The following is a 26,569-nucleotide window of genomic DNA, read 5'->3' on the forward strand; positions in this document are numbered from 1 at the left end:
TCTAAAAGACAATTCACTGTACATGTTTTATTTACAGTTTTGTACACTGTCTTAATATGAATGGTGACTGCTTTGCTACTTGAGCCAATTTTTTTTTATATAACCAAAGCAAAATATAGTCTAATACAATGTGTTAAAATACGCCATAGGATACAAAAAAAAAAATTTAAAAAATAAAACAAAGGCATACTATGTCTAGTAAAGGAATGTCATTATGATGTACATTAAAAAAAAATCCACAATTATGTTTAAGAAATCACAGAAACAGGTCACTGATTCTACTGAAATGCATAAACTTGCAGCAAAGCTTTGTAATGGCATACAAAATAAAAAAATTAAATTAAAAGAAGGTTTCTAAACGCACAAAATAACACTTTTATTCAACCAATTTCCTTTTTTTCCCCTGGATCCATCACCAATGTTACATGAACTAAAAAAAGAAAAAAAATGAAATCAGAATATCACTAATGTTATCAAGGAGGGAACAAATAAATTAAACCTAGCAGCCAACATCAGCACAAAATACAGCCAAAACAATGCTGTTAAAAAGAGAAAGAAAAAAAAAATTCAAATAAAACAAACCATGAATCGCTAGATAAGTTTGAATGCATTTTAATCCTCCGCCTTGCAAATCAGCAAACTATTGTAACTGCAGACAATGTAAATATTCATTTTCCTGTGGGAGTTGCAAGTGCACACTCTGGATAAATAGTTCTGTAATAGTAGAGACAAAAAATAAAGGACTATTACAGAGATAACCTGGGCAACCTTTGAGAGAACTGGGAGGAAGGGCATTTGCGCATTGAAATGTTTTGATTGGATAACTTATTTGACCAAATATAAAAGAAAAAAAAAGAAAAAATGTGAGGGAATTAACATAGCACAAGACAAAAAGGCGAATGACTTTTCATAATTCTTAGCAATATTGAGGTGGAAATCAATTTTTTTAAATGCAGTCCACTCTGCTTTTGTAGAGGCTTTGGTACAGCTCCCAAGTCGCGATTGCTTGACGCAGTCTCCTATGAAAGAATACTCAGATGGCGTCTTCTTAAACAACAAATCTATTCTTAGTGGTGGAGCCGCTCTTGGTAGCAGTGTCTGCATGGGACTGGTATCCAAGTGCTACTTTGGGGGGAAGTCCTAACCTTTCTTTGTAAACTCTCCTAAAGGTTTAAAGAAATAAAAAATAAAAAAAAGAACATTAGATATTTCACATAAACATTCAAAGTTGTAAAAAAAAAAAATTAGTTTTGAATATCAAAACTGGAAAATCAGTTTTGATATTCAGTTGCTGTAGGTTGTGCGCTACAAATGCAGGACGTGATCTGATGTCAGGATGCCTATCACTGCCATAATCAGCCTAAGGTCTCATGCACATGAACGTTGTGTTTTGCGGTCCACAAGAGAATAGGACAGGTTATATTTTTTTCAGACCACGGAACAGATGCGGACAACACATGGAGTGCTGTCCGCATCTTTTGCAGCCCCATTGAAGTGAATGGGTCCGCATCCAAGCCGCCAAAACGGTGACTCCGATGTGGACCAAAACAACGGCAGTGTGCATGAGGCCTAAATAAGAGTAATGTACACATTACAGGTGGATGGTTTTCTGGATAAACTCTTATGAAGTCACTACTTCCTGCCCTGGCTCTAACTTTCTCCTGTGTTTGCATTTTTATCATGGTAATCAGGCTCACTTTAAGGTCCCTTTAGACGGGAACATTCATAAGGTGACTGTTGAGAAAATAGGGATAGTCTTATCTTTTTCCCCCCCTTTTTAAAATAGTGTCGGTTTTTTTTTTTATGCCATGACTAAGGAAAGTATGCGGATGTTTGGGGTAATTTACTATTCAGAAACTCCTCTATATTAGATGCATTTCTGGTGCAGATTGTGGCACAAAGGTTATTTGCAACGCAATGTAACACTTACCTGCTCACAACAGGTCTAAAAAAAAAAAAAAAAAAAAAAAAAAGTGGGCGGGGAAGGGGACGGTCTCGTTCATCATTTTCTACACCTGTTTTAGATGTAGAAAATGGTCTAAATTAGGGATCGACCGATATTTATTTTTTAGGACAGATACCGATAATTTGTGAACTTTCAGGCCGATAGCCGATAATTTATACAGATATTCTGGAAATTTTCATTTTTGAAAAAAAAAAAAATATATATATTCTTGCACAAATCTGCAGAAAATTAATATGTTTATTGTCAACATGTAGGTTTTATTTTTTTTGTAAATCTTTTTTTCATTCATACTTAATATTTTGGCGTTTTGTTTTTGTTTTTTACTTTCTTTTAGCCCCCTTAGGGACTAGAACCCTTGTCCTATTCACCCTGATAGATCTCCATCAGGGTGAATAGGAGCTCACACTGTCCCTGCTGCTCTGTGCACACAGCAGCATGGAGCTTACTATGGCAGCCAGGGCTTCAGTAGCGTCCTGGCTGCCATGGTAACCGATCGCAGCCCCAGGATTACACTGCTGGGGCTCCGATCGGAGGAGCATGGGAGAGGAGATCCTGTGGCCACCAATGATTAATACAGGGGGGAAAGCGCACTGCGCCACCAATGAAGAGAAATCTCTCATTAATTCATATACAGGAGGCGGGAGCTGGCGGAAAAAAAAAAAAAAAAAAAAAAAAAAAAAAAAAAAAAATCACATAGCCGACTCCCAACCTCTATGAGCGGTAGCTGCGATCTGCGGTAGTTAACCCCTCAGGTGCCGCAGATCGCAGCTACCGCTCAGAGGTTGGGAGCTGGCTATGCGATTTTGCAGCCAGCTCCCACCTCCTGTATATGAATTCATGAGAGAGGTATCTTCATTGGTGGCGCAGTGGCCACAGCCCCGCCCCTTCTCTCATTGGTGGCAGCAGCACAGGGGGGGGAGGGAGACACTGCTTCCTTCTCCCCTGTGCTGCTGAGGGAACACGGAGAGCACTGACAGCAGCGCGATCTGTGTTCCCTATAAGCTATCGGAATATCGGCAAAATAGATGCCGATAGCGGTCAAAATCCTGAATATTGGCTGATATCGGTAAAACCAATAATCGGTCGATCCCTAGTCTAAATGTAAGCCAGCAAGGAAGCTGTCTTACACTTAGACTGGAGCTGAATAGGCCAAAGATATGTAGAGGCGGATCCACCGCCAGCTATGGGGTTACTAAGACCTGCGTCTAAAACGTCAGTCTCAATAAATGACCATGGATTTCCTCTGATATTCTGGAGCCGTAGCAGCCTCCTGTGCACTGTCCCATACGTGTGGTCAAATGCATTACGCCTATAGACTAATTTGGACTGGTTTATTTTCATCATTTACTTGTTGCCAAGATTTTCAGGTGTCTCGTATGCAGGAAAAAATTGTTATGCATGCAAATGACAGACACTATTGCAGAACCAATGGGGTCTGTGACCGCTGCATGACGGTCTTACAGTATCACAGCATGGACTCCAACTTCATGTATGGCTCTGGTCACATCTTTAAAGATGTTGCCCGCTCCAGACCGGGTACAATAGCTGCCAGATTTCTGCTGTTAGTCGTAATGCTGGTCACAGACTATTAACTTCTTAGATGCCGTGGTCAACTGTGACTAAGCGTGGTGACCGAGGGAGACGTTCAATCGTTGTGATAAACTTGGTCCCCCTGAAGAATCTGAGGCCATCACAGCAGTAGTTACCATGGATGCCTGGAAGTGGCAGGGCTCCATAGGAACATTTCACAACTGCCATAGGCTGCAGTGGTAGTGCCTTACAGTCTATGGGCTAAGCGATTGCTGGTTAAAGTCTTCTACCTGAGGGGACTTAAAGGGAACCAGTCACCTCAAAAACGCATATAAACCCACCATCACCACCTTATAGTAGCCCCAATTCTGTTATTATAGAGGTGTTTGATACGGTAATCTGATGCTCCATACATAGCAAAAACGATGGTTCAATCGCCATCAGCGCTATCTTGCCGGTCAGTCTGAAGTCAAGGGGGCAGCGGCCTCCTTGCTCAAGTCCAGATAAGCACGCCCCCCCAACCGTCCCCTCTTCTGTGTGATTGACATCCTGCAGTACGGCCTGGGATTGTGTTAGTCTCACGCATGTGCGGTGCGCTCCTTGTTACTGCGCGATCCCGGCTCCTGCAAATACCCGGGTTTAATCAGCACACCGCGCATGAGCGAGACTAACGCAATCCCAGGCCACACTGCAGGATGTCAATCACACAGACTTCAGACTGACTGGCGAGATAGCGCTGATGGCAATTACATTGTTTTTGTCATGTTATGGAGCATCAAATTACCAGATCAAATATTAACAGACTGGGGGCTACTAGAAGGTAATGTGGGTGGTTTTATATGCGCTTTTGAGGAGACAGGTTCCCTTTAAAATGTGTAAAAAAATAAAAAAATATTCCCCATAAAAAAAATAAAGATCCAAAATGCCCCTACTCCTACTAATAAAAAAAATGTAGTATAAAAAATTGTGATCAGAAGTCACACCATTCAAAGTGGCATCAATAAAAACTATGGATCACCACACAGAAAAATGGAGCCCTCACAGCTTTAAAGATGTAACTAAGGCTACTTTCAGACTCTCCTTTGGTGTGGATCCGTCATATATCTGCAGACAGATCCGTTCAGATAATACAACAGTCTGCATCTGTTCAGAACGGTATCTTTAACATAGCCAAGACTGATCAGTCATGACCACCTTTGAAAGTCAATGGAGGACGGATCAGTTTTCTAGTGTGCCAGAGAAAACGGATCCGTCCCCTTTGACTTGCATTGTGTGTCAGAACGGATCCGTTTGGCTCAGTTTCGTCAGACGGACACCAAAACGCTGCAAGCAGCATTTTGGTGTCCGCCTCCAAAGCGGAATGGTGACTGATCGGTGGCAAACTGATGAATTCTGAGCAGATACTTTTCCATTCAGAATGCGTTAGGGCAAAACGGATCCATTTTGGACCGCTTGTGAGAGCCCTGAACGGATCTCAGAAACAAAGCCAAAACGCCAGTGTGAAAGTAGCCTTAAAAAGTTATCGGGATCAGAATATGCCTAAGCTATTTTTTTTTTTTTAGCTTCCCACTACATCGTACGCAATATTAAATAGTGCCATTAGAAAGTAAAACTTGTCCTGCAAAAAGAAGCCCATATAAGGCTATATGAACTGAAATAAAAAAGGGGAGAAACAAAAATAATAAACGCCCAGGGCTGAAACAGTTAATTATATGATAGAAAAGGAATTCATAACTTGATGTTACCCAAGTTTACACATTGCATGGAATTGGTCATACTAGCTATCCACTTTGCAGCTTACCCTATGTGTGTAACAGCGTCCCTGTTTTCACATTCAGTAGTCCAAATTGCTATTTTATCTCCTTTTGCTCTAACATTTACAACAGCTCCACATATATCATCACTGTGTTCATCAAAGGATTCTCCAATAAGGCACATGAGCTAAAAAAAAAAAAAAAAAAATAATAATTAGGTATATATTTACCGGGACATTTAGGGGTGGGTTCACATCATGTGTCATGCCTCCGTTTGACGTATACATAAAAAATAAATAAAAAGCACTAACGCAGAACACCACGTTCTTGTATCCTGCAGTCCAGTAAAAAAATAAAAAAATATAAATACTTGACCTTTAAAATTATTCTAAAATAAAAAAGCATTAACAAATTCATCCAGTGTCGGTAGATTTAGTAGATCCTAGTTCGGTCTTGGAACCAGGCCTGTTCCTCTACCATTGTTTCTATAGGAGGATAGTATCAGTAAAAGCCATACCAATCATTTAGCTTTACTTTCTTAGTCCTCCGTGGTGTGCAGAAAAGATAAGTGTACACATTATTAAAGGGGTCGTCTGCTTTATTTACACTAGTGACCCATCCTCAGATTGGCAGGGGTCTGACTCCCAGCACCCACGCTGATCAGCTGTTTGAGGAAAAGACTACACTCCTGCAAGCGCTTCACTGTGAGCGGGTGTAATTACAACTAAGCCGCCCCATTCACTCCCATGGGATGGCTCCTTCCTGTTCAAATTAATACTACAGAGCCGTCCCATGGAAATTAATGGGACAGCTTAGGTGTAATTACTCCAGCTCACAGGTAAACAGTGAATCGGCAAAGTACGGATTGGCAGGGGTGCCATGAGTCATTTTGATCCTGAAGATAGGTAATCAATTTAAATAAAGCGGACAACCCCTTTAAATTCATGCATCAAGGTCAGGCCTGGGCAAATACACAAGTTTATGTTCTCAGAACTATAGCTGTGGTCATCATGACAATATTTACAAGCCCGTTTATTGAGGGCATCAAGAGGATCTTGAGAAAGTACCATAAAAAGCTACCAAATTATTAAAGTGCATCTGCCAGCATGAACAACCCTAGTGAAACAGGCATAGTGCCTGGTAGGGTTGATCATTGACTCATTTTCTTGCAGCGATTGGATGTATAGCTTTTGTGACATTCATACTACCTGAATCTGGACTGACCCATACTTGATTTGATGGGACGTCCAAGAACACCATTACTAATCGTGCCTTATATGAAAATAAGGTTTGATATATTCTATTGGAGCATAAGCTCAACATTGGGCTCGAAAGGACGAAATGACATTGGTGGGCGGCTCACATCACGAAAAATAACTGGCGCAGCAGGTGATATTTTTTCTTGGAGACCGTATGCTCACCATTGTGTGCTTGTTCTATTAAAGGAATCCTGTAACATCACCACACACGTCAGGAGATGTTAGAGGCGTTCATTTACAGTACTGTGGGGGAAGTTCTCATGGTGGAGCAGCTGCGGACCTATATAGTGCTATATTACCTACAAATAGTATAAAATTATTTCACGTCATGGGAGAGAACGATGAGACAAATATATCCTGCTATGCAATATATTTTATGCCGTGGTGAAGTTGATGGATGTCTTTCAACTTACTGTGTCTGTATAAGGGACCATTCACACAGCCGTATGAACGGGTCTGCACAGTTCCACAATTTTGTGGAAGGTGGGTGGACCGATTTATTACAAAGTGGCCGCAAAAGATGCGGACAGCACACAGTGTGCTGCCTGCATCTGTCGTTCTGTTTTGCGGCCCTGCAAAAAATATAGAGCATGTCCTATTCTTGTCTGCAATTCCAGACAATAGGCATTTTCTAGAGAGTGGCGGCCATGTGCGATCTGCAAACTGCAGAACGTACACGTGCCGATAGTGATTTGCAGACTGCAAAACAGATACGGCCATCTTAATGAATCCTAAGGATGACTTCACAACACCTAGCTAGTTCGTTCCATTATTGTCGTCCTCAGTCAGAGGAGCAGAAGCCAGGCAGACTCCACTGAATAAATAGTTCAATGTCACGGACCCGGAAATGAGCCTCCATTGCAGACATGAACTGCATTGTTCACATATAACTAAAAGGGCAAGTAAAAAAAAAAGAAAATATCTAAAAATTCACAAACCTACCGTTTCTAACCAAAAGCGATCTAAGTCATTTCTTCTTTGCTGTTTATTCAAAGTAATTAGCCATCTTCCACCACGCTTATTCTTTTCATCTTCCCACATGGGCTCAATCCCATCCTGTAGAAAGATAAAATTCACATAAATATGTTTTTGGGGGTTTTGAGACGCATTCTATGAATGCACACAAGCTCCACGGTGATATGAAATATTACCATGTTACTGCTCTTTACTCCCATTGCTAGATTTATAGAAACGACAAAATGAAGCCGACTTATACACAGACCCCCTAAAATACCCAACACATACTGGAACAGGAATTTCACACATGTCAAAAAACAAAACAATGGATATAATATGGGACAAAAATGCCAGAAAATTAGTGAAAAAATTCCACAGCCAGAGAACGCCGCGATTTAAAGCAGTGTACGAGATGACAAAATGAAGCCAGCCAGGCATTATAGACAATCCCAATACACTAGTAAGTGCCTTGTATTAACGTTCTCTACATGATGAATGCTATTTGCTGAAGAGAGACAACCCCTTTAGAAGGTGGATAACCCCTTTAAGGAGAAATCTCTTAAAAACAATTATTTTGCACAGTGTTTTAAAAGTATTGTCTAACATGAAATTACTAAGAATTAAAGTATGGCTTTAACCCCTTCAGCATACATATAGGGTGGATGTTGTCAGTTTAACTATGTCGTTCATTGGTATCTAAACGTCCCAAAAATACAAAAGCTATATATCCGGTATGGTGAACGTACAAAAACCTGAAATGTGTGAATAGCCATTTTTTGGTCACTAAGTTCCAAAAAACAAGCTATTGTATTTTTCCCACCAATATGCATTTTATTTCCCCCAAAAGTAGTAGAATACTAATGAACGCTTCCATTATGGAAGAGCTCATTCGTACTGGAGAACCAGGAAGCGGTGAAGGCTCTGTACTCACCGCTTCCTTGTCCTTCACTTTTGGCTGTGCACAGTGCGAGGGCACTCTGACCACACTGTGCACGTCGGGTAACCGCACAGCCGGCAGCAGGAATAAGAGTGCGCGCTGGGGGAGAGGAGTGGCGGCAGCCGGAGCAGGAAAGGCAAGTGTTTTTTTTATTTCATCAAGCATGAGGGCTGATGAGATGCATTGGACTCCTATTTGAGGTCTGATTGGGGGGTCATTCACAATGGGGTCTGAGCTGAGGTCTGATTGGGGTCTTATTAACATTGGGGGGTCTAATTGGGTCTGTCAGCTGAGGTCTAATTGATGGTCTGATGTCTAATAAAATATTTCTTATTCTTCTCCTCTAAAACCTAGGTGCGTCTTATGGGCCAGTGCGTCTTATACAGTGAAAAATGTGGTAAAAAGCAATCAAAACATATACACCACAAAAAGGTATTAATAAAAAGAGCCCTTAACATAACTCCAACAGAAAAGAAAATTGATGTCTGAATATGGTGTTCTAAAGTTTTATCTAGTATTTTTGTATTTCAACAGAGTATACAAATTTGTTATCACTGTAATCGTACTGACTTGCAGAGTAAAAGGTAACATAGCATTTTTACCACGCAGCAAACACAGTAAAAACTAAATCCTAAAACAATGGCACAATTGTGTTTTTTCCCAAAAATACCAAATTAAATTTTTCCAGGTTCCCAATACATGGTATGGAATATCAAAATGGCACCATTAGAAATTACAACTTGTTTTTCTGTACAGCTATGCACAGAAAAAAAAAAAAAAGTTATTGCTTTTGGAAGACTGAGTAAAAAGGGGTTCAACAGACTTCCTGTACCATCACATTGATGTCCACCCCGACGTGGCTGACAGAAGGGGGTGGACTGTAGGAGCACTGCTTTATCTTGTACTGCTACCTAGCTGCATTCAGATTAGGTCATTCACCCCAGAAGCAGAGTGGGTAAGATCTATAATAAACTAATATTTTAAATAAAATTGCAAAGATTTAACAAATCTTGCCTTCTGATATATAGTGTAAAACTTACCTTAAAGAGTGAGTAGTCACACCCTGACATTAAGTTACTAGACAACTGGATATGATTGTAAAGCCTGGAGGAAGAAATACAAAAATTCAAAGAATTGTTAATACAAATCATTAGTCAGGACTGTGAATAAAAGACTAACAGGATGACCTGCATTTTTACTGCAACACAACAGCATCCAAGAAGAAATAATCAGAGCATGAGGCTATGGAGGCCAACCTCAAACATTGAGCTACTAGCCTCCCTATTCTATTAAAGGGGTTGTCCCATTACAACTCCTCCCGTGTTTACTGTTTGAATGGAGTGGCGGTCATGCGTGTGTGTTGCTGCTCCATTCAAATGTATGGGACTGCTGCAGTGCAAGTGTTAGCCATTGCCAGCAGTCCTATGGAGTTGAATAGAGCAGAAGTGTGCATGCGTGCCCACCAGGCCCCTGGTTCTAGTGGTTGGAAGGGCCCCAGAGGTTGGACCCCTGTTTAGACACTTATCCCCTATTCTGCTGTTGTAATGGAAAAAACACTTTAAGCACTTCATGACAAGCCCCGCACATGTTCGGCACTGGTCAGGTCTTTAAAGATGACAGCCGGCAGGTTTCTACTGGTTTAAATCAGCAGATACCCGGAACCAACGTCTGCAATCAGCAATAATGCTGATCGTAGACATTTAACCACGAAAAATGAGGCTGTGCTCCCGAGGTTCATCTCCCATACACTACAATAGTAATTCATTGCTGGGTAAGGGAGAAGCAATCTTAAGCTCACATTCAAGTCCCCAATAGGTAAGAAGTGTAAATAAAAAATAAAGTCTTCTCCAAAATAATTTGAATTGCACCCCTTTGTCCATAATAAAAATAAACAAATACAATGAAGATCAGGGGCACTGCTGTGTGCCAAAATGCCTGTACTATTAAAATATAAACAGTGAATGTGGTAACAAAATTGATTAGTAATTTTTCTGTTGCTTAACCTCCAGATCACCCCACAAATAATGAAAGAGTTAGAGATTCTGTCGCCTGGAAATTCATTGCTAAACCAGGCACAATGCCTTCCAGGGCTACCTCAGCTGAATGTAATGATTAGGGGTGCACGAAAATATCGGCCGAAAATGCACCTAATCCATTTCGGCCGATATTGATACATATCGGCAGAAAATAGCGGGGAGGGACTGGGAGGAGGAGCTGGGGGCCGATGCGTTCACTGTGCTCCGGCCCCCAGCTCCAGTAGTTATAAAATGTGTACAATTAATAAGGATTCTATTCATGAGGCCCCCTCTGCAGTAGAACATTCAATATAGCCACATCCTACTCACAGGGCTGTTATCTTAATGCTGGCCGGGCAGAGGAGCGGCAGCGTCACGACTGACGTCATGTGCCCGGCCTACTTTCTGAATGAAGGAGGCGGCGCAGGCATGTGACGTCAGTCGTGACGCTGCCGCTCGTCTGCCCGGCCGGCCAGCATTAAGATAACAGCCCTGTGAGTAGGATGTGGCTATATTGAATGTTCTACTGCAGAGGGGGCCTCATGAATAGAATCCTTATTAATTGTACACATTTTATAACTACTGGAGCTGGGGGCCGGAGAACAGTGAACGCACCGGCCCCCAGCTCCTCCTCCCAGTCCCTCCCCGCTATTTTCTATTAATTGTACACATTTTATAACTAGTCTGTACTGGAGCGGCAATGGGGGGGGGGGGGGGGGGGGGGGGTCTGTGGATGGCACTGTTATGGGGTGGGTGGGTAATATGATTTATTAAATTCATGAAAAAGAATTATTAATAAAATCATTTAAAAAAAAAAGTATTTTAAAAGTATTTGGGCAAAAAGGCAGTTTCGGTTAAGGGGTATCCTGAATTTTCGGTTTCGGACCAGAATTTTCATTTCGGTGCACCCCTAGTAATGATACCTTTCACTTAGTGATCTGTTACTTCATGCTGGAGAAAAAGTACTTTCACACTAGAGTTTTTCTTTTCCGGCGCCGAGTTCCGTCCTAGGGGCTCAAATCCGGAAAATAACTGTTTGATCCTAATGCATTCAGGATGCATCAGGATGTCTTCATTCAGTCTTTTTGACTAATCAGGCTTCTCAGAAAACCGTAGCATGTTGTATTTTTACCTCCGGGCAAAAATCCAGAACACTGACTTAACGCCAGACCCTGCATTTTTCCCATTGACTTGCATTAATGCCGGATACGGCGCTGTGCGTTCCGTCAAACCCCAAAAATGTGCAAAAAATAAAAATAAAAGTTGAAGTCCACAAATGGCGGATCCGTTTTTTCCAATGCACTTACATTGTGATCAGAATCCTGATCAGGATTCAAATGTAATCCATTTTCACACGTTTTTCTTTAACTGCTCATTTGCATATGAGCACCTTTTCTCCAGAATGGGGCAACGAATGGCGGAGTGAAAGCTCACTCAGCTGATCTAGCCCTACAAAGCACTGCGTCTGGTAACAGATTCCCTGCATAGTATTTAAGAGATGGCAAAATAAAAAGTTGTCTTTAGCCAGCAATTTCTATGGTACCAGAAGGAGCAAGCCGAGCTATCTATAATATGAAGTGTGGACACCGCAAATTTTAGAGCCTTGAATTACTTACAGGTCATGTCAAACTTTTATAAATTATTAAAAAAAAGACTCTGTAATAAAGGGAAAATACAAAGTATTGGGTTTGATCCATCCTTTCATTTCTACCTGGACTCAGGGTACCATAGCCTTATTCATAAAAAGAAATCCAGCTATAGCTGCACTAATTGGTAAGGAGAAAGTAGGAGAATTAAAGGATAGAAAAACAACAAGCTAATACTTACGCCCAAAAATCTTCAACTGTGTCAAACTTAGAAATTAGACGAAGGTTGGCCTGCCAGGTTTTGCTTTTGTCATTCTTGAAGAACCACAAGGCCCATCTGTAATAAATACAAAGGGAATAAGGCAGCCTGAACTTGTCGACAGGTACTGGAAACCATTAAAGAAGGGGGACAAAAAAAATGTGATGTGATAGCTGCACTCCTACTCTGCACAGGAAAGCTGTGCATCGCTTAGACTATGCTGACAAAAAAAAGGTGTCAGCCTAGTTAAAGGGGTATCCCGTGTAATGAAGTTTCAATTATTGCGTTTATTCCACCACATGCAACGTTTTAATTGATCCCTCCTTTCCTCTCTATTTGCATTTCTTCCTCTGAGTTGTGTACATGTGGTTGCCAATGGTTACAGCCACCGCCGCGGTGTCGTCCTATCTTCTTGTAGGCTGGATGGCCAGATTTATGGGATCGTGCATACGTGGTCCATCTCTTGCCTCCCTTCGTATGTTCATTCCCGTTCGCCCTATCATTTCTTCAGCTGTAAAGTCAGTGCATGCACGGTCTCTGTATCGTGCGCCTCTGCCACTCCCGGCTCAGACGCGAGCACACACAGACAGGCGGCAGGGGTCAATGCCCCCTGACTGAAGAGGGGAGAGCAGCCACGGCACGCAAAACAGAAGGTGGGATAACCCCTTTAAAGGCTCATAAGTGACCACCATAAAAAGGTGTAATGGCAGTGCCACTCAGGACTGACAGCTAACTCAACACCGAGCCTACAGGGTAACCTGTCAATCACTGAGAAGGACCACATGACTCCTAAACAAAAAAAATAATTATGATTTAAATTAATAAATCACAAGTTACACAATCTTTGCCATCTGCTCAGCTCGCCCTGCTCTAACAGGCTGCAAAATACAGAAAACTGTAGGCGCTCTTACCTGTTCTGTAGTGGATGCTTGATGTAGTGCTCAGGGTCTACAATCTCCTGACTAGTCTCTGTTTTTTCAGCTGCTTCTTCTTCTTGAGTATTGACAGTTTCCTATGAAGAAAAAAGTTTTGCACAAATAAAATTTGTATCCTATGTCACGATGAATGTCCGCGTGCGATACACTGACATGGCTCACACAACAGGAAGAGAAAAAAAAAATGGTCAAATCGGCAGCAAAACAAGGTCTTACAGGTTTCATTTTAGAGCCGATTTCATCCTTTGAATAGTTTAAAGGGAACCTGACGTGTCTAAGCTGCAGGTGATGGAGCAGGAGCGGAGCAGACTTCTCATACAACTGTATGCCAAATATTCAGTAAAACTTGTATTTCATTTATTTCAATTCCTGCTCATTCTGGGCTTTGAGGTCCAGGAGACGGTCCTATCAGTTCAAAGCCCAGAATGAGCAGGAATATAAAATGAGAAAATTACAAGTTTTACTGGATCTTTTCCCCATAAAAACTATCACACTGCTCAGCTCCCCCTGCTCTATAACATGCTGCCAGCAGACTGCATTGCATTTTCGTGGCGACAGGTTCCCTTAAAAATCTGCTGTAAGATCCAGGACAGGTAGGGCACGTTGTACATTACAATCCACAGAAAACTTATCTGTTGTAGATTCTCGACAGAATGAATAGGGTTTCTGAAAACGGTTGCCCTGTATTGTACTGGACCTTCCAAGATGGTCAGAATGTTCATACCTGTAACACAGCTTTAACCCCCTAAAAGGGTTCAACATTTTAATACTAATGACTTATCCAGAGGGTAGGTCATCAGTATAAAAAAATCCCGGAAACCCCCTTTAAATCTATCAAAGCTCTGGCAACCTCTGGATTTGCACCACGGTTGGACAATATCAGGACAGGATTTGTTTTTCAGCCTGTTGGTGTGAACAATGGAGGCATTTATTTACTGGCGGCGAGCAGAAACCTTGGAAATTTTTAGATCGGTTTTACGTACATAAAAAAAAGTGCATCATTTTAACTTTGCCAGTAATTGCTCCACTACGATTATGTATTCTGAAGTACGGTCGACTTTCATACCGTAACAAATCCATCAGAGAAACCTCCACCGCACATCCCAGACGAGACAAGACCAAGGTTCAGCACCACATACAGCAGTATTTCTTAAAGGGGTCCTCTGGGAATGATTTAGAATTGTTGCCATAATTTTTTTTTAAAGTAAAATAAGGAAAAATACCACTTTGCATATTTTTGGGGGCTGCCCTGGTAAGCTCCCTGCTGCTGTGTGCACAAAGGCCAGGGCAGCAGGAAGAGTGTGAAGTCCTATTCACTCTAATAGAGATCTATTAGGACGAATAGGATAAGGGCTCTAGACCCTAAAGGGGGCAAATAGTTATAATAAAATAAAAAAAACACCATATTTTAATTCACCCCCTTTCCCAATTTTACATATAAAAATAACTAAAAACATTTATCACCAAGTCAAAAAAATTCAAAACTATTAAGACATCTATGTGGTGAACGCCGCAACAGAAAAAAACAAACATGCGATTCACCTTTTTTGTCACCTTGTCCCTTCCAAAAAACAGGACAGGACTGTTCCATTATGGGCCGGACGTTGCATAAAATGCGGAATGCAAGTGGCCTTTTCCCAGCATGGTATCAAAAAGTATAGAGTATACTTTTTCATGGTATCTAATCAAAATTTTGGTATCCTGACAACCCTACTAGGCATGATAGGCATACATTGCATGGCAGCCTTCATTTGGCCCCTGCCTGCCATACTAACATCAGCACCACAATCTTATTTGTGGCAGTGCTAATGACTGAGAGGGTGCCTCCTTGCTCTAAACCTTTTAGAAATCAGTGCTGCTGCTGATCGGGCTGTCATAGGAGAGGTCAGATCCTGCTGTTAGCTGCACGGGGGATCTGTGTAGGCCAAGACTAGGCCACCGTAATAATTTTTAAAAAAAAGGCACCTTAGTGACCACTGTAAATAGGCGTATTGGCGGTCACTAATGGGTTAAGCTGCGCTTCATTTTCTGCTATTCTGTTCCCATCAATAATTGATATCCATAAAACTGCTGACAGATTCCCTTTCCACTATGGGTCCATATATGTTTTGCGGATTTCGAAAAATCAAATGCATGGGAGAAAGTAGAACTTTTTGGTCTAAACTTCACTCGTCGTGTTTGGAGGAAAAAGGATGAGTTGCATCTCAAGAACAACATCCCTACTGTGAAGCATGGGGGTGGTAACATCATGCTTTGGGGGTGCTTTTCTGCAGGATGACTGCACACTATTAAGGAGAGGATGAATGGTGCCATTTATTGTGAGATTTTGAGCAACAACCTCCTTCCAGTCAGAGCATTGAAGATGGGTCGTGGCTAGGTCTTCCAACATGACAACGACCCGAAGCACACAGCCAGGATAACCAAGGAGTGGCTCCGTAAGAAGCATATCAAGGTTCTGGAGTGGCCTAGCCAGTCTTCAGACCTAAATCCAATAGAACATCTTTGGAGGGAGCTGAAACTGTGTTGCTCAGTGAAATCCCCAGAACCTGACAGATCTAGAGGAGATCTGTGTGGAGGAGTGGGCCAAAATCCCTGCTGCAGTGTGTGCAAACCTGGTCAAGAACTACAGGAAACGTTTGACCTCTGCAATTGCAAACAAAGGCTTCTGTACCAAATATTAACACTGATTTTCTCAGGTGTTCAAATACTTACAGTGGATAAAAAAAGTCTACACACCCCTGTTAAAATGTCAGGTTTCTGTGATGTAAAAAACAAGAGAAAGATAAATCATTTCAGAACTTTTTCCACCTTTAAATGTGACCTATAAATTGTACAACTCAATTGAAAAACTGAAATCTTTTAGGTAGTGCTAGGAAAAAATATGAAAATAAAATATGGTTGCATAATACTTTGTTGAAGCACCTGTTGATTTTATTACAGCACTCAGTCTTTTTAGGTATGAGTCTATCAGCATGGCACATTTTCACTTGGCAAGATTTGCCCACTCTTTGCAAAAACACTCCAAATCTGTCAGATTGCAAGGGCATCTCCTGTGCACAGTCCTCCTCGGATCACCCCATAAATTCAGGTCTGGACCACTCCAAAACTTTAATCTTCATCTGGTGAAGCCATTCCTTTGTTGATTTGGATGTATGCATTGGGTCGTGGTCATGCTGAAAGATGAAGTTCCTCTTCATGTTCAGCTTTCTAGCAGAAGCTTGAAGGTTTTGTGCCAATATTGACTGGTATTTGGAACTATTCATAATTCCCTCTAGCTTAACTAAGGCCCCAGTTCCAGCTGAAGAAAAACAGCCCCAAAGCATGATGCTGCCACCACCATGCTTCACTGTAGGTATGGTTTTCTTTTGGTGATGTGCAGTTGTTTTTGTGCCAAACATATTTTGGAATTATGGCCAAAAATTCAACCTTGGTTTCATCAGACCAGAACACCTTTTCCCACATGCTTTTGGGAGAGTTCAGATGTGTTTTTGCAAAATGTAGCCCGGCTTGGATGTTTTTCTTCGTAAGAAAAGGCTTTCGTCTTGCCACTCTACGCCATAGCCCAGACATATGAAGAATACGGGAGATGGTTGTCACATGTACCACACAGCCAGTACTTACCAGATAGTCATGCAGCTCCTTTAATGTTGCTGTAGGCCTCTTAGTAGCCTCCCAGACCAGTTTTCTTCTAGTCTTCATCAATTTTGAAGGGACGTCCAGTTCTTGGCAATGTCACTGTTGTGCCATATTTTCTCTACTTGATGATGCATGTCTTCACTGTGTTCCATGGTATCTAATGCCTTGGAAATTCTTTTGTACCCTTCTCCTGACTGATGCCTTATAACAACGAGACCCCTCTGATGCTTTGGAAGCCCTCTGTGGACCACGGCTTTTGCTGTTTAAATGATGGCAGGTGTATGATGACTCATATTTAACATGATTTTGAATGCGATTGCTTAATTCTAAATACACCTACATTCCCAGTTTTTTTTCTTCCCTCCCCCTAAAAGATTTCAGTTTGTTTTTCAATTGAGTGGTACAGTTTATAGGTCACATTAAAGGAGGAAAAAGTTCTGAAATGTTTTATCTTTGTCTTCTTTTTTTTTACATCACAGAAACCTGACATTTTAACAGGGGTGTGTAGACTTTATATCCACTGTATGTTCAGTAGCGCAAGACAAACAAATTCTTTTGTTCATAAAATGTGATTTCCTGAATTATTTTTTATTCTGTTTCTCAGAGTGAGAATGTACCTACAATGTGAATTTCAGACCCCTATATGATTTCTAAGTGGGAGAACTTGCAAAAATCCCAGGGTGTTCAAATACTTCAGTTCCTCACTGTATATGTGTGATGCTAGACAGCCATGCCTGCATATCACTGAAATCTAGCACCAATGTGAACTGAACCATACCGGCAGGAGCAACACTGCATGGACCCCTGACCGGGCTGTCTGCTGGCACCGAAGGGGAAAAAAAATGTTCTGCTAACATTCACCACAAGTCTTATTGGTGGCATGAACTCTACAGTCACAGCTTTGAAACAATGCAGAGGACACGCAGGCACACAAGTAAAGCATGTAAAGTTGCAGACCTTAGGGTTTCCACAAAATGCTTTTACCTACTGCACTTCTAGAATAACCTCTTTCAATCCCCCTAAACATAGGAATATGACAGGGCAGCTAAACGTGATGAGGGCCACCGCATGTGACAAGACAGCTTCACATAGAAAGTAACGTTATGCAGAGTAAAAATCACCGCTCTATGGCATCCACGTGCCCAACGTGTCCGCAGGGCATTCCTGGAGTACATAATGCCAGTACCATCTCCCGATACGGCACACATGCCATTGTCATTTGCCTCAAGTTACCAATACTGACAATACTCAGGCTTGAATCTAACAACTATAATGTTTAACCGATGGTCCCATTATTTCTGTATTTAATTATTTATAATGCTGTGTGTTACCGCCCAACCTCAGCTGCTGGGAGATGGACTACAGTGAGCAGGAAAGAAAGGCTGACGCGCAGGCGTTAGACTAGAGATAGGAGGGCCATGATCATGTGAAAGCAGGGGGGCTGCTCATCTGGTATCCGGAGAAGCAGTCTACACATAAGTTGCTCGGATAATACATTTAAAGGAGCTAAAACAGAACTTTAAGCGGAAACCCCCTTTAAGAACTGCCACAGTATAAGCGCAAGTGCAGAGCTGCCTGGTTGCCGAGCAATGTATAGAGAATACTAAAAACATTAATAAGGGCCCAAACTGAGAAAAACAAGAATATAGAGTGTTAGATGTGGAGTAAACCAGTTAAACGGATAGCACAGGGAATAGTTCCATCAGCAGGAGCCCAGGGCAAACCCCTGGAAACGTAGTTTTATACCGTACAGCAGTGGTATCTGCTACCTGCTTAGAGGTGCAGTCCCACCATTACATATCATTTCATAAAATAAGTAGATTTGGTTTTAGGCAGGTGTAGAAAATGCTGCAATGTAACTGCTTTCAAAAATAGCAGCGTTAATAGTTTATTTTTATCAATTAACTAAATGCAAAGTGAATGAATAAAAGAAATCCAAATCAGACTAATATTTGGTGTTACCACCCTTTGCCCCCAATTCTTCTAGGTATACATAGTTTTTGAAATAACTCAGCAGAGAGGTTGTTCCAAACATCTTGGAGAACTAATCACCGCTCTTCTGTGGATGTAGGCTTGCTCAAAGCCTTCTGTCTCTTCACTTAATCCCAGAAAGACTCAACATTAAGATCAGGGCTCTGTGGGGGCCATATCATCATTGTAAAGAACAAGGAGTCCTAGAAGTGAAGCTAGTTCCTAACAACATTGCCCGTATGTTTGAGGTCATAGTCCTGCTGCAGAATAAATATGGAGCCAGACACCTCCCTGATAGGACTGCATGATAGATCAGTATCTGCCTGGGGACACTAAGGGCTCATTCACACGAATGTGTAAAGCCCATGCTGTGGACCGCAAAGCATGGGCCCCTTCCGTGGGGCAGGCGCATGGGGATAGCAGACCCATACACTTGAATGGGTCCGCGATCCCTCCCTTCCGCAATAAGAGCATGTTCCATCTTTTTGCGGTGCGGAGGCACGGAACGGAACCCCAGAAAGTACTCCATAGTGCTTCCGTTTCGCATCTCCGGACTCATTGGAATGAATGGGTCCACATATGTAATCCGGAATGACAACAGAATGGTGCCCGTGTATTGCAGATCAGGACACCAATGCTCGTGTGCATGAGCCCTTAATACTGCCCAACTGAATTTGCTGAAATGCAGCCCCAAGCCTGCAAAGAAACTCCTCCATGCCTCACTGTTGCCTGCAGACACTTTGCCCAAGCACTGGAGAGCAATACACGAACACACTGCCTTCTGTGACAGCCACATTTCTCAAATTTTGACTCATGAGTCCAGAGCACCTGCTGCTTGTCCTTGCTTCCACATCAACAGTAAGGCTTTTTGGCCACAATTCTCCCATGTAGACCTCTTCTGGTCAGACTTCTCCAAACAGTAGACAGGTGTCCCACTGGTTTCTTCTAGTCCAGAGAGGATGGCACTGCTGAACATCTTCCAATTTTGAAGGGAAACAAGCAAGATGTGTCCTTGGCTGACAATTGCATCTATAGTCCTAAAGTGGTCAGAATTAATGGTGTCCTAAATGCTGAGAAATAAAAGGCAGATACTTATCCAACATGCAATACCATCAGGGAAGTGTCCAGTTGGCTCCAAATTTATTCTGCAACAGAACAACTCCAAAGATGCAAACAATGTCATTAGGAACTATCTTCAGCATAAAGGAGTTCTTGAAGTGATGAAATGACCTCCACAGAGCCCTGGTGTCATCATCCAGTCTGGGATTACATGAAAAGATAGGATTTGAGCAAGCCTACATCCAGAGAAGAACTGTAGCTAGTTCATACAGATTATAAGCTTGATAAAGTCCCCCCCATCATGTTCTGAACACCAGCTTGACATGAATAGAGAAAGGGAGACAGATTGCTACCAGACACTGACCTTGCCCATCCTCTAGCACAAATCAAAATGATACCCATCACTGCAGATATTAGGCATGGCACGCTCGTCTCATTGCCAGAATCCTGATAAAATCCTGACATAACGCTGACAAATCTGTGGCAGAAACTTCCTGACAAGACTTCACTATACAAAGCTCGGCAACAAATGGTGACTAAAAGAAAAGGATTTTTATAGTCGTCGGGAAGGAAGCGTTCCGTTCTGACAATCGCTTGCTCGTCCATGAAGGAGACCGCTGAACAGTATGGAAAGGAGTGATCGCTAATGCCATTGCTCGTCCACATAAAGAATCATTGTTTGCCGGCAGCAGAACGTGTTTAGACAGTAACGATCGGCTACCAGCAGATGATCGCTTGTTAGTGGTGATCTGTCCAGAGTAAAGGAGCCTTCGTTGTTCTATCAGACATCCGCCATAATATCCAGCTGGCTTGGTCTAACTGCTCTGTAACTGCTTTCTGAGAAAGACTGACAATATTTTTTGAGGCCACATCTGATCCGCATTTTTTTTTGTTGAGACCCATTAATTTCTAGGTGTCCGCAAAAAATACAGACGGCTCATAGATCTTTCAAGACAAGAATAAATTTGTAGAGTAAAATGGCAGCAGTGCGTTACTTTGCCAGCTCCCCTCAGCTATTTCCAGCCGGTAGCATTTAGCTGTAATAGAAACCCAGAGGACAAGCCTCTAAAGCAAGTTTTGGGAGGCCAAATACCTCTTCCACAGTCCTCGTGAGAAGGACCTAGCAGTGACATTTCTGGAGGAGAACGAAGGTATGCTTTTCACATATCATGAAGGCTGGTCTTCAAAGTGAAATCCATCAGACGAGCTGTCTGACATCGGGATCAGAACTCGAACTCCAAACCGCTCGCCATGCCCGTGTGCGGACAATGACAAAAGCTAGTGTGCTGGGTGATCACGGCACCTTTAGGCCACCTGCACGCGAGTGGTTGTGAGGGAACGCACATAAGATCCGCACAAATTTCAGTGCCGATTTAGGGTCCATTCACACGTCCGTATGCGTTTTGCAGATCCGCAAAACACGGACACCACCAATGTGTGTTCCGCATTTTGCGGACCGCACATCACATAGAAAATGCCTTTTCTTGTAAGAATAGGACATGTTCTATTATTTTTGTGGAGCGGAAGTGCGGATCCGGACAGCACATTCCGGCCCTATTGAAAATGAATGTGCAGAACAGGTGCGAACCCAGATGCAGAACGGATGTGGACCCATTTTGCAGACGTGTAAATGGACCCTTGTGTACGTTTCTGCCTTATATCTGCACAAAAATCTGACAACATTTCTAATTGTGGATTTTGGAGCAGATTAGATGTGGTTTTGCTGCAGATCTCACCCTTCATTGAAAAAGGGTAAAATCTTCAGCTAAAACCGCAAACATAATTGACATGCCGCAGATTTGGAAATCCGGTACTATACTACACTGCGGTTTTTCAACATGGGAAACCGCGCAAAAAAAAACCTCAATTATTCATCACTGTGGGCAGGAGGCCTAGGGGGCCTTTTTATTGGCACAGTCATTTATATTCTCAGTCATTACAATTCTAGGGATGATTGTCACATTCCTGTGGATTGGACAAATCTGCCTGGCTGATAATACATTCCAGACCTCTAAGGGTTACATAGCATCATAAATCAATATAGTGCCATGCAGTTCCGGACGAGTGCTGCGCTGCAAATCCGCAGTGTGACACTCACTTGTCTGAAAGGGGCCTTGGCGAGCAACAGCGACCTCCTAAATTGTCGCTCACTGCTCATAAATGGAGATGTCTCCCTAGAACATTCAGGACCCCTGCTCACGGGTATGGGTTTTCAAACAATTTCCACACGAGGATAGGGCATCAGTATATTAATCTCAGAAAAACCCCTTCACTACCAGCGCCATACATGGCGCCTACTCGCACGGGCAGCGGGCGTCATGGCCGGCAGGTCTCTGGTGTTTTTAAACAGCAGAGACCTGTGGCTAATTAAAGCCTTCAGATGCCGTGATCAAATGCGATCATGGCATCTAAATGGTCAAAAACCTGGACGTTCACAATTCCGGGGCTGTTACTGGCATCCTCTGTGGCCAGTGACTGATTCGAAAGCACTCAGCCTCACAGAAGAGGCTGAGAGTATTCAAACTGCAATTCTTATTTTGGCCATCAGGTGGTAGGCCAACATAAAAAATGAGCAGTAGTCAATAAATTCATTTTAAAAATACATGATTGTTCAAAATAAAATAGATTTTGTAGTCTCAAATATGAACTTCAAAATCATTACAAAAAAGGGGAAAAAAAGTAACAAAAAATTTGAAATGGGGTGGAATTTGAAAAATAAAAATACACAATTTCCCCACCATTTTACAGGTTTTGTTCCCACAGTCTTCTGTTTGCAGCAAAACTGACCCATACCCTTTATTCTCTGCGTCAGTACGATTACAACAATACCAGATATATGTATACTTTTTTATGTCTAAATACTGTCAAAAATTCTAACACTTTTTTTTACATAACCATATTCTGGCCCTCAGAGGTTTTTTTTTTATAATTTTATCCACTGAGCTGTGTGGGGGCTCATTTTTGGCAGGACAATATGCATTTTTTTATTGAAACCATTTTGGAGTGTGTGACTGTCACATAAGAGAAGCAATGAAAAAATTTGCCAATTGCCCATTTCTCCCTTTTTTTTCATTACGCCGTATTTGAAAAATATTTTTATATTTTAATAGTAGGGGCATTTTTGGTCGCAGTGATACCCATAATGTTTATATTTTTTTATTTATACGGATGGGAGTGAATTAAATATTTTTATAAACAGTTTTTTTTTTTACCTTTTTGTTATGATTTTGAAGCTCTTAATTGAGCCTACAAAATACAATTGTTAGTTTTTACTTCTGAACATCCATGTTTTTTTTTTTTTTTTCCATTTAAATGTCAGAATTGCCCATTTCTTATGTTGGCCTGTCATCTTCTGGCCAAAATAAGAATTGCAGCTTAAATGCACTAGGTTTCTTCAGCGAAACCCAGCATATTTAAATCAATTACCGGCATCCTCATTGGCCGCAGAGGATGCCTGTAAGAAGCTCAGAAGCACGAGCTTCCGGGTTTTTCACCCTTTAGATGGGGTGATCTCACTTGATCACATTATCTAAAGGCTTTTATTACCGCGATCAGCATTATTGCTGGTCGCAGTCGTTAGCTGCAGGTGTCTGAGCAGGGACCTGCCGGCCATGACTACCACTGCACGTGTGAGCAGGCGCCAGCTTTGCCCATCGCTGGTAGTGAAGGTGTTCAGGATCATTTGGGGAATAAAATATTAAACGACCTATTCTCAGAATAGAACATCACTATCCTTGGAACAGAACCAGAGTTCGGGAAATGGTTTTTTACATTATAAATCAATTTCTGAAGTTATTATGCAAATTGTCATCAGAACCAGTACATTCTAAAACTGTACGGAACGCTAGCTTCCTACAGTACTGAAACTAAGTTTCATCCGAAGTCGATTCGCTCATCCCTAATTATAATACTGGGGTTGTGGGGACGCACAGCGCCATCAATGAAGAAAGCTAATCTTTTAATACAAAATGTTGGCGATGGTATCACATACCGGGCCTCTACGACAAGGCCGGGTGCTGGGTATGTGATACTGCTGACGGCACCTGCCACCTATATTTGAATTAATGAGGCTGGAACATGGCACTTGCTGCTATCATTTTCTCTCCCTGCTTCCCCACTGAGCCACCAATGAGAAGCCCCTCCCCTCCATCTTCTCATTGGTGGCTCAGTGGGGAAGCAGGGAGAGAAAATGATAGCAGCAAGTGCCATGTTCCAGCCTAGTATCGGAAAATGGCAAATATTGTATCGATCTGGGTATCGATAATTCAATATCTGGTACAACCCTAACAGTAAGCGCTATATAAATATGGGGGGGGGACGAGAGAAAAAAAAAAAAAAGGTTAAATATCTGATCGCTAGGGGGACACCAATCACCGGAGTGCTGTACTCGTCTGTATTATATGTGCTTATATAGCGCTGTCATATTAAAAAGCACTTCATAAACATGATCATCACTCCAACAATCATTTAGCAAGCGCTACATAAAGTAATTAAAAAAAACCTGATAAATGTCTGATCGTGGGGGGCCACCGATCACCGGAGCGCTGTACTGGCTGTGTCCAGTCATATAGTAAGCGCTATATAAATGTCTGATCGTGGGGGGCCACCGATCACCGGAGCGCTGTACAGGCTGCGTCCAGTCATATAGTAAGCGCTATATAAATGTCTGATCGTGGGGGGCCACCGATCACCGGAGCGCTGTACTGGCTGCGCCCAGTCATATAGTAAGCGCTATATAAATGTCTGATCGTGGGGGCCACCGATCACTGTACAGGCTGCGTCCAGTCATATAGTAAGCGCTATATAAATGTCTGATCGTGGGGGGCCACCGATCACCAGAGGGCTGTACAGGCTGCGCCCAGTCATATAGTAAGCGCTATATAAATGTCTGATCGTGGGGGCCACCGATCACCAGAGGGCTGTACAGGCTGCGTCCAGTCATATAGTAAGGCTATATAAATGTCTGATCGTGGGGGCCACCGATCACTGTACAGGCAGCGTCCAGTCATATAGTAAGCGCTATATAAGTGTCTGATCGTGGAGGCCACCGATCACTGTACAGGCAGCGTCCAGTCATATAGTAAGCGCTATATAAGTGTCTGATCGTGGAGGCCACCGATCACCAGAGTGCTGTACAGGCTGCGTCCAGTCATATAGTAAGCGCTATATAAATGTCTGATCGTGGGGGGCCACCGATCACCGGAGCGCTGTACTGGCTGCGCCCAGTCATATAGTAAGCGCTATATAAATGTCTGATCGTGGGGGCCACCGATCACTGTACAGGCTGCGTCCAGTCATATAGTAAGCGCTATATAAATGTCTGATCGTGGGGGGCCACCGATCACCAGAGGGCTGTACAGGCTGCGCCCAGTCATATAGTAAGCGCTATATAAATGTCTGATCGTGGGGGCCACCGATCACTGTACAGGCTGCGTCCAGTCATATAGTAAGCGCTATATAAATGTCTGATCGTGGGGGGCCACCGATCACCAGAGGGCTGTACAGGCTGCGCCCAGTCATATAGTAAGCGCTATATAAATGTCTGATCGTGGGGGCCACCGATCACCAGAGGGCTGTACAGGCTGCGTCCAGTCATATAGTAAGGCTATATAAATGTCTGATCGTGGGGGCCACCGATCACTGTACTGGCTGCGTCCAGTCATATAGTAAGCGCTATATAAGTGTCTGATCGTGGGGGCCACCGATCACTGTACAGGCTGCGTCCAGTCATATAGTAAGCGCTATATAAATATATAAACTGAATAAAGTGACACCATGTTATGGAGAAGGGCTGGGGATCCTGGTCAGCTGTTACTACGGGAGTACAGTTCGGCAGACATGGCCGAGCAGTCCGCATGTCACTCGGCCCGGCCATTCACGTCACGTCAGAGAAAGGAAAGAGAAAGGAACTGGCAGCGGGACAGCCCTGATGTAACACGTCTCCCTGCCGGGCTGCCAGCCCCTATAAGGCCGGGGGACCCCGCCGCCCAGGAGGCGGAGAGCGGCCGCGGGGCTCAGTGTGGGCTCCTCGCCCTCCCGCCACGCGGCCCAGTCCTCGCGCCCGCGTGACACGCGCACCAGCAGCGCCCCCTCCCCCCATCACGACCCCTCCGCCTCACAGCCGGGTCACAGTTGCGCCCGCCCGCGAAACACATGAGAAACGTCGCAGGCGCGGCCGTCTCGGCCTCGTAAGGAAGGAGGCGCCGGCACAGCGCAGCCCCACCAGCCGCCTGCTACTCCGCACAGACACACGCTGCTCCGGGCTCCTCCTCCCGGAGAGCGGCCGCATGTCTCCCGCCTCACCGAGCCATCCGCACACCTCATCTGCCGCTGCGCTGTGTCCGTTCATTACCCTGGCCACGGGTCCACTCACCGGTTCCACGGTCGCCATTTTAGAGATGTGACTGCACAGCAGCCGCTGGCAGGGAAAAAGAGGAGACGAGAGAAAAAAAATATTCAAACCCGGTTGGTTTGGGGCGTGTCACGTGACGTCCGGCGGCTTCTGGGCATGCGCCGCCCCGCCTGCTTGCTGCTTCTGAGGCTGCCGGGAGTTGTAGTCTAGCCGTCTGTATAAGTGGCCGCGTCCTGTGGGAGAGTGGAAGTCGTGTGAGCCGGTTGACGTAAGAGAGGCGGGAGGGCTGGCGGCTGCTGAAGGGCACAGGGGTGGCGTCACATTGTGTGAGATGTGCTGAGCTAGACGGGCTC

At 43.2% G+C, this 26,569-nt stretch overlaps 1 protein-coding gene across 3 annotated transcripts; it reads right to left on the reverse strand.

The window, feature by feature from the left end:
* Nucleotides 1-2: 2 nt before the first annotated feature.
* On the reverse strand, nucleotides 3-26,389 carry EIF4E (eukaryotic translation initiation factor 4E). 3 transcript variants are annotated; one of them, XM_044302315.1, is made up of 7 exons: nucleotides 26,238-26,389; nucleotides 13,175-13,275; nucleotides 12,246-12,341; nucleotides 9,444-9,507; nucleotides 7,452-7,565; nucleotides 5,298-5,437; nucleotides 3-1,163 (listed from the first exon to the last, which is right to left on the reverse strand). In XM_044302315.1, exons 1-7 carry the CDS (start codon nucleotides 26,253-26,255, stop codon nucleotides 1,049-1,051), a joined length of 648 nt encoding a protein of 215 aa, XP_044158250.1. In that variant the 5' UTR covers nucleotides 26,256-26,389; the 3' UTR covers nucleotides 3-1,048. The 3 variants fall into 3 exon arrangements, with proteins under 3 accessions (XP_044158250.1, XP_044158243.1, XP_044158236.1); XM_044302308.1 differs by having other exon boundaries at nucleotides 26,217-26,270; XM_044302301.1 differs by having other exon boundaries at nucleotides 26,184-26,270.
* Between the last annotated feature and the right edge of the window lie 180 nt (nucleotides 26,390-26,569).

This window comes from Bufo gargarizans, chromosome 1 (genome assembly GCF_014858855.1).
Source record: "Bufo gargarizans isolate SCDJY-AF-19 chromosome 1, ASM1485885v1, whole genome shotgun sequence".
Taxonomy (NCBI): Eukaryota; Metazoa; Chordata; class Amphibia; order Anura; family Bufonidae; genus Bufo; species Bufo gargarizans.

Coding starts and splice junctions, on each gene's coding strand:
- EIF4E (XM_044302301.1), bottom strand. CDS start 26,255: ATGGCGACCGTGGAACCGGTGAGTGGACCCGTGGCCAGGGTAATGAAC. Junction 12,342..13,174: donor AAGCATCCACTACAGAACAG/GTAAGAGCGCCT, acceptor TATTTATTACAG/ATGGGCCTTGTGGTTCTTCA. Junction 9,508..12,245: donor ACAGTTGAAGATTTTTGGGC/GTAAGTATTAGC, acceptor TTCTTCCTCCAG/GCTTTACAATCATATCCAGT.